The 9,163-nt window shown below is 52.9% G+C and overlaps 1 protein-coding gene across 1 annotated transcript in view; it reads right to left on the reverse strand.

Moving 5' to 3' along the window:
- Positions 1 to 8,059: 8,059 nt before the first annotated feature.
- The window catches only part of LOC115082165 (intraflagellar transport protein 43 homolog), a gene marked incomplete at its 5' end in the record, with an annotated part of 3,432 nt that continues 2,328 nt past the window's right edge, over positions 8,060 to 9,163 (reverse strand). The window contains 2 exon segments of the mRNA XM_029586422.1: positions 8,060 to 8,280; positions 8,489 to 8,551. Of these exon segments, the coding sequence (XP_029442282.1) occupies positions 8,158 to 8,280; positions 8,489 to 8,551 (186 nt within the window).

Raw genomic sequence — 9,163 nt, forward strand, 5'->3', positions numbered from 1 at the left:
CCGCTAGATAGGCAAGATGCCGCTCCGCCCGCTGCATTAGTATCGCCACCTCGAACGCGACCTGCGGGCTGTGAGTGCCTCCCTGTCAGTTGATGTAGGCCACGGTGGTGGCGTTGTCCGAAAGGATCCGGACCTCCCGATTCCAGAGAAGCGGCAGGAACCGTCGCCAAGGCAGGAACCGTCGCCAAGCTAGTCGGTCTCCAGACGATTGACTGACCACTTCGACTCCCCCGTTGTCCACGTCCCCTGCGTGGTGCAGCGATCGCACACTGCTCCCCAGCCGGCCAGGCTGGCATCGGTGGTAGCCACCACCCCATTTGGCACGTCGAGGGACACCCCGCGTGCCAGATTCAACGGGTCCAACACCATCTGGTAGTCCTGCGAAAGTGGTTTCCAATGGGAGAGAAGCGCCCGCTGTAATGGCCTGAGATGCGCAAACGCCCAAGAGACCAGGTCGATGGTGGAACCCATCACTCCCAGGAGCTGTAGGTAGTCCCAGGAGGTGGGATCCTGTAACGCAGAGAAAAGCTGTATGTGATCCCGCAAGGATTGAGCCTTGTCCTGGCGCAGGAAGACTTTGCCCAGGCGGGTGTGGAAAGTCGCCCCCAAGAAATCCAATCGCTGTGAGGGCCCGAGAGAGCTCTTGGCGAAGTTCACCACCCCGCCCAGGGAATGCAGGAACTGTAGCACCCTGGTCACCGCTGCTCGCCCGTGGTTGTAGGCTTCGCTCGGATGAGCCAATCGTCCAGATAGGGGTGGATCGGAATGCCCTCCATCCGAAGGGCTGCAGCAACTACTACCATGAGCTCGGTGAGGGTGCGCGGCGCCGTCGCCGACCCGCCTGGGAGAGCTGTGAACTGAAAATGCTGGTCCAGAATCTTGGGACGGAGGAGCCGGTGGTAGTCCGTACGAATGGGAACATGTAGGCAGTCCTCCGTTAGATCCAGGGAGGCGAGGAACTCCCCCCGATGCACCGCCACGATGACGGACCGTAGCGTTTCCATGCGGAACCGAACCACTTGCAGGGATGCGTTGACTTCCTTGAGGTCTAGGATGGGCCGGAAGGATGCGTCCTTCTTTGGAACAACGAAGGAGATGGAATAGGGGCCCGAGCCCACCTCTCCGAAGGTCACGGGCGCAATGGCGCCGATTTCCCGACGGCTATCCAGCGTCAACTGCACCGCTCTTCTCTTGAGGGTCGAGTCACAGGGAGAGAAGATAAACCTTCCCCGCGGAGGGCGGACAAATTCCAATGCGGAGCCGTGCTTTATGGTATCCAGGACCCACTGATCCGAGGTGATCCACGCCCACTCCGCGTAGAAACACGTTATTCGGCCCCCAATCCTGGGGGCAGGGGAGTGGGCGAGACTGGCTTCATTGCGAAGACTTGGTAGAGGGGTTCCCGGGTCCGGGAGCAGTGCGCGCGGGTCTACGCCCGTGACAGGAGCGCGACCAGGGCTGAGACCTGGGGCGGATGGCCGAGAGTCGTCGGTCTGTAGCCCCTGTAGCGCCGTTGCGCTCTGGCTCTGGTCCGAGAAGAGGAAAACGCTCTGGATGGTCGTTATCTATCTTCCGGCAGCCGATGAACAGCATTCTTCCCCAGGGACTTGATAATCTGGTCCAAATCCTCCCAGAGGAGGAACTTGCCCCTGAAGAGAAGGGAGCCCAGACTCGACTTAGAGGACGTAACCGCCGCCCAATAGCGTAGCCACAGAAGTCGTCGTGCCGCCACCACCGAGACCATGGATCTTGCAAGGACCCGAAAAAGGTCGTACGAGGCGTCCGCCCCATACGCCACTGCGGCTTCTAGGCGATCTGCCTGGGCGGCCTCCTCGGCCGGCAGGTCCTGAGACATGAGGAGCTGTTGCACCCAAAGGAGACTAGCCTGCTGGGCAAGCGAACCGCACCTCACTGCCCGCATACCCAGTGCGGAGACCTCGAAGACCCGCTTGAGGAAGACTTCCAACTTCCGATCCTGTGTGTGTCGCAACGCTGCCCCTCCTGTTACTGGGACAGTCGTCCTCTTCGTGACCGCCGACACTGCGGAGTCCACCTTTGGGACCTTGATGAGGTCCAGGAAATCGCCGGGGAGCGGATACAGCTTTTCCATGGCCCGGCTGACCTTCGGGACTGGATCTCCCTTCTTCGAAGACGTGACGACAGCGGGGGCTACTGGAGCAGGCGGATCCGGTGGCGGGTCCAGATTGAATTCCTGGATGATCCGCGGGATGAGGTCGTCCAGCTCTTCCCTCTGGAAAGGGCGTAGGGTACGCGGATCATCCCCCTCTGACGAGCCGTCCCCTTGTCCCCCGTCTGGGAGGTCAGGTCCATGTCCCGCTGGGCCGGGCACCGCCCCCACTGCCGCGGGCGCAGGTCGGACTCGGGTAGGAGGGAGGGAGGCCCCCACTCCCGAAGGGTCGGGGGGGGCCGGCGTCGATGTGCATCCCTCCGGGGGCTGCCAAGGCTTGCAAGTAAGCTGTGTGCATGAATAAAATAAACTCCGGGGAAAACCCTGGCCTATCCGGGGGGACCCCATGGGGAGAAACCCCCCGAGGGCCCCGGCGCCTGAAAGCCTGGTCCTGGCGTCAGAATCGGTGGGGAGAGATCCTCCGGATCCGAGTCCCCCTGCGCTGACTGATCCAGCCCCGCGCGCTGGGAAAGCAAAATGGCCGCCGTTCCCGCCAAAAACGGGGACGTGGCCGGCCCGCGCCACCCGGGCATAGCTGAAGGGAAGGTGAAAAGCTGAGGGACTGCGAGGTGCCTTCCCCCCGGGAAGGCACCGGGCGCAGATTCCCTCCCTTGAAATGCGCGAACCAGGCTCGCCGCAGGCCGAGAAACGCTCCAGTCGCGGCATAGCAGCTGTCACCAGTTCCTCCCTGTATGCGCGCAATCAGCCTTGGGGGGGGGCCGAAAACAGTCGGAGCAGCCGCGGGGGGGCCCTGATGGCCCGCACAACCCGCCTCTTCAAATTCCCCAAAAATGCCGCGGGGGGGGGGGGCCCGTATGGCCGCGCTACCCGCTAGGGAGAGTCCTCCCACCCAGCCCAGGCGCCCTCGATCCACTCGAGTCGGGCCGTGGAGGAAAAACTGTCGCGGAGAGGCCGGCACCACCGGCTTCCACGAGGCACCGCAGAGAAGGCTGCAAGAAAAAAACTACCAACGCCAAAGGAAAATGCTGAAAGAAAAAAAAAACCACACAGGCAAAAACAACCCCCGGTGGGGGCCCAAAGTGAAAGAAGAAAGGCAGAGAAGAAGTCTCGCCTCCCTAAAAATTGAGACTTTTTTTTTTTTTAAACAAAACTTTATCCGAAATTAGCAAAGAGAAGCTAAAGAAGAAGACAGAAAACAGAGAAGAGAAATTCCTGTGAAACTGGGGAAGCCCAGATTCCCCTACTCGCATCTGCTGGAGTCAGAAGATACTGAACTCCTGCAGAGGGGGTAGTAGTACTTATGGTGACGCCCCCTCAAAGCTTGTGCTGACTCCATCTGCTGGAGTCAGAAGATACTGAACTCCTGCAGAGGGGGTAGTAGTATATATGGATACGCCCCCTCAAAGCTTGTGCTGACTCCATCTGCTGGAGTCAGAAGATACTGGACTCCTGCAGAGGGGGTAGTAGTACTCATGGTGACGCCCCCTCAAAGCTTGTGCTGACTCCATCTGCTGGACTGGGGACATAACCCACGGTCTGGACTGATCCAGGTACGTACAGGGAATGTCTGTTAGTTCTCTCCTGTACTTTGTAATTTTATTGCATCTAAGTGATCCCTCACCTGAATGTGGAAGATGGTGCACATGAAGAATTTGTTTCTATTCACATGGCTGAAGAGATGGCTCGGTCCGGCTCCCTCAACATCTGTGAGAGTCTTAGCTTTCATTACAGGGCAGGCAGGATCACAGTCACCAGAGAGAAGAAAGAGCCGTCGGTCCTAAGGGCTTTAATTGATAATAGAAGTAAGAAAAAGTTGATGGCAAACTTGTGCAAGTGACTAACGGCAGGGCCTGCAGCTCAGGATCCCCCAGATAAAGCTGCTGGGCAGAGGGGAAAGCAGGAACTGGGCTGAATCACCCAGAGCTGAGGAGAGAATCGTTCGCCACCCTAAGCAGAGTCAAGGGGCAGGTTAATGGGTACGCGGGCTAAAATGGCGCTTCCCATTTAGGAGTTTGTGGGTCTGAGTCACAGAGAAGAGGATCATCAGACACCTAAAAGTGAGATTCCTTCATTTGCCACCTCCAACCTCCTGATGTGATCTGTCACGTCTAAGTCTGACAGCGTAATGTGTGGCTGAGGTCCTGCCCAGGGCTATGCACACCTTGCACCTGACGGGAGATTTCAGAGAAGGAACAACGCTAGCTACCTTTGCTTTTGAGCAGGATTACAACTGGATTCTTAGGTCTAAGAGACGGGCATTGCCAGGAAAGGAGGAGAAATTCTTACCAACTGATCCACGGCTCAGCTCTGGCAGGTTTCGGGTATTTCAGGACCGGCCACAGTTTCCCTCCACACCAGAAGGGGACCCCACAGTTTTGAATCAAGACTTGGGGAGACCCTTAATTAGAAGATCTTCGTTAATTTGGGGGCTCTCCCTGTGCTAAGCTTCATCTTCATGATAAATGTATACACTTTCCTTTTCTGGATCCTTGTTAATGAGCGTTACAGTGAGGTGAATATATATTTAGGGACTCTCAAATTATTTTTTTGATGGTGTGCACCTCCACCATCTGCTGGAGACAGAGAAATACTGACGGACTGGAGGTGGCACCTCAGGGTATAGGGCAGAGTCGGTCAGACTTCTCTGTCTCCACCTGCTGGTGGGGAGGGAAAACCCAGGAGTCTGGACTGATCCGGGTGATATTCATAAGTAAAAATGCGACATACTAGCTGAGCTTTGTGCGCTGGAAGCACGACTATACAAATCTCTATACTAATACTGAGCTCACCCTGTTCATGTGGATCCCTGTTCCCGCGACTCTCTTGCTGCCACTCTATGTTTCTGGGAAAACTGCCTTTCTGCCATCAACAACTTACTCACCTCAATGCAACTTGCCCTCAACTCTACCAAAACCGAACTGCTCATTCACAACCAGCACACATTTAAACTGACCACCCCCACTGACCCTCTGACCACATCCCTCCTCTCGCAACCCTCAGTTCGAAATTTAGGGGTCCTTATCAATCCTCATCTGAACCTCAAAAACCACATCACCTCCGTTATTAAGGGAGGTTTCTACAAGCTCAAGCCACTCCTCCACACCCACGACTTCAAAACTGTCATTCATGCCACACTCACATCTAAGCTAGATTACTGCAACTCCCTCTATCTTGGCCTTCCCTCCTCCACCATCAGACCTCTCCAGATCCTGCAAAACGCCACAGCAAGGATCATCAGTAACACACGTAAATCTGAGCACATTACCCCTGTCCTCAAAAGCCTACACTGGCTCCCCATCTGCTTCCGCATCCTGTTCAAAACCTTCACCATCCTACACAAAGCAGTCTACAACCACAATTCCTCCTGGCTCAATGAACCCCTCCAACCCACACAATCCTCCCGCCCTACCAGAACAATCCACAAATGTACTCTGCTCATCCCCCCCCCTTAAAAAAGCCCACCTCTCAGTTACAAGAAAGCGTGCTTCCTCTATGGCCGGCCCCACGCGCTGGAATGACCTACCACCCAATCTCCGCATGAAACCCTGCCCTCTCAAATTTAGAAAACTACTAAAAACGTGGCTCTTTCATCAAGCCTTCCCGGATTAACCTCCTTTGTTTCCCCAGCTTCCTCTCTACCCCCGGTACGCACCTTGTATATTCACTCCCCTCTGTATATCCACCCATTGTATACTTATAGTCCTACCCCTTATTTAACAATGTACTTTCTCTTGAACCTTAGTTAACCTTTGTTACTTAGATGTTACTGTTCCTCTCGTTTCTCTCCTTCTACTTGTTGGGGTCTCCTCCCGACCCCGTTACTCTTAGCTTCCCATCTCCCCCCCCCCCCCCCCTGTTATCTGTAATTTCCACCTTCTGTTATAATGTAAACAAACATGATGTGTATTTTAATGTCGGTATAGAAAAACTGTTAAATAAATAAATAAAATAAACAAATCACTGAAGTGTTTTTTCATAGAGTTAAAAATTGTAGTTTGGCCAAAATATAGAAGCCGAATCCTTAAGCCTTTTCTCCCATTCTCTTGTCTATGGAAAGAACGCTTGGTGCCTTGGGCCCTAGATATTGGAAGTTCAGGAAGAAAAAGGTCTGCGAGGTGACTTACAGTAGCAGCTGTAAAAATGGCCAGCACACCATGCACGCCACTGACCTCACATGTAAAGATGGCCAGCACACCATGCACGCCACTGACCTCACATGTAAAAACGGCCAGCACACCATGCACGCCACTGACCTCACATGTAAAAACGGCCAGCACGCCACTGCCCTCACATGTAAAAACGGCCAGCACACCATGCACGCCACTGACCTCACATGTAAAAACGGCCAGCACGCCACTGCCCTCACATGTAAAAACGGCCAGCACACCATGCACGCCACTGACCTCACATGTAAAAACGGCCAGCACACCATGCACGCCACTGACCTCACATGTAAAAACAGCCAGCACGCCACTGCCCTCACATGTAAAAACGGCCAGCACACCATGCACGCCACTGACCTCACATGTAAAAACGGCCAGCACACCATGCACGCCACTGACCTCACATGTAAAAACGGCCAGCACGCCACTGCCCTCACATGTAAAAACGGCCAGCACACCATGCATGCCACTGACCTCACATGTAAAAACGGCCAGCACACCATGCACGCCACTGACCTCACATGTAAAAACGGCCAGCATGCCACTGCCCTCACATGTAAAAACGGCCAGCACACCATGCATGCCACTGACCTCACATGTAAAAACGGCCAGCACACCATGCACGCCACTGACCTCACATGTAAAAACGGCCAGCACACCATGCACGCCACTGACCTAACATGTAAAAACGGCCAGCACACCATGCACGCCACTGACCTCACATGTAAAGATGGCCAGCACACCATGCACGCCACTGACCTCACATGTAAAGATGGCCAGCACACCATGCACGTCACTGACCTCACATGTAAAGACGGCCAGCACACCATGCACGTCACTGACCTCACATGTAAACGGCCAGCACACCATGCACGCCACATGTAAAAACGGCCAGCACACCATGTGACCTCACATGTAAAAACGGCCAGCACACCATGTGACCTCACATGTAAAAACGGCCAGCACACCATGCACGCCACTGACCTCACATGTAAAAACGGCCAGCACACCATGCACGCCACTGACCTCACATGTAAAAACGGCCAGCACACCATGCACGCCACTGACCTCACATGTAAAAACGGCCAGCACACCATGCACGTCACTGACCTCACATGTAAAAACGGCCAGCACACCATGCACGCCACTGACCTCACATGTAAAGACGGCCAGCACACCATGCACGTCACTGACCTCACATTAAAAACGGCCAGCACACCATGCACGCCACTGACCTCACATGTAAAGACGGCCAGCACACCATGCACGCCACTGACCTCACATGTAAAAACGGCCAGCACACCATGCACGCCACTGACCTCACATGTAAAGACGGCCAGCACACCATGCACGCCACTGACCTCACATGTAAAGACGGCCAGCACACCATGCACGCCACTGACCTCACATGGGGTGAGATGGGATACAGCCCAGGAGAAGAAGGCAGCTCAGAGAGCTTTTGATGGCTCTGCGGATGAGCACATTTTTGGAGACAGGAACCGTTCTGCTAGGAGGAGACAGAAGTTGGTGTGGGTCTGGTGCTCAAGAGACCAGTTGGAGAGGGCCTAGCTCCCTGATCCTCTCCCCAGGAGTCCCAATGATCTTCCTATGCCAGGGTCCAGGAGAGCAGAGTCAACATAGGCCTGGGTGACAGAAGACCTGGGAGTCTCCTCTGAAGTTTTGTACAATACATCAAGAGAGGGAGCTCACCTTTACTGTACAGACAGCTATAAACCAAGAATTTATATATAGAAACCTTTTATTACAGTAAACATTGTCAGGTGGACATTTATAAATAAATAGAACAAAGAAAGCATTGTATTACACAATGTTTGTGATTTTCAGCTAGGCCTGAAGGGGTGCCATCTTTCTGGGGTCCTCGCTCTCGCCTTGGAGAAGATCCCACTCTGTCAGGAGCTCCGAGGACACTTCTGTGTACAGCAGATCCCAGTCCCACACAACATCATCCTGTGTGGAAGAGAAACATAGGAGGAGGGGAGAGAGCGGTTAACACAGGCGCCGTGTCACAGGGCTGACAGATGTGCGGCAGTGTGGCAGCGAGGAGAAGGAGGAGGATCAGAGAGATATGGAGGTGTGTGAATGGGATAGGACGATACCTGACGGCAGCTGGAAGTATGGTGTGATCAGTATGCATTAGGCATCGGAAAGACATTACCTCACGCACTTCCTGCTCAGGAGCCAAAACCTTGGTGAGGAGCTTCAGATCTATCTCAGTGTCCTGAGGAGAGAGGAGGGAATGCAACACTGAGTGATGCTGTGATGGTCCTTACTAAGCGAGGAACACTCAGTTCTCATACGGTCCGGGACTACTTCAATGGCCAAGTCCCAAAGCAAAGCAGGATCAAGCAGCATTGTCTGAATTATCAAGGTTGCCCACCCCGTAAAACTTTGCTAGCAGTCATTTTGCGCGGTTTTGATTGTAAATATTCCTACCCTTAACAGAAGGCTTGGGGGTAACCTGCACGGAACAGCAGTTACTATCCTAAGAAACTTGCTGGAGCATTTGCTGTTTTTCTGCCATCATTACTATATATATACATATATCTGTATATATGTATATATATACAGATATATGTATATACATATATACATATATCTGTATATATGTATATATATACAGATATATGTATATACATATATACATATATCTGTATATATGTATATATGTATATACATATATACATATATCTGTATATATGTATATATGTATATACATATATACATATATCTGTATATATGTATATATATACAGATATATGTATATACATATATACATATATCTGTATATATGTATATATGTATAAACATATATACATATATCTGTATATAT

Source organism: Rhinatrema bivittatum, unplaced genomic scaffold (assembly GCF_901001135.1).
Source record: "Rhinatrema bivittatum unplaced genomic scaffold, aRhiBiv1.1, whole genome shotgun sequence".
Classification (NCBI taxonomy): domain Eukaryota; kingdom Metazoa; phylum Chordata; class Amphibia; order Gymnophiona; family Rhinatrematidae; genus Rhinatrema; species Rhinatrema bivittatum.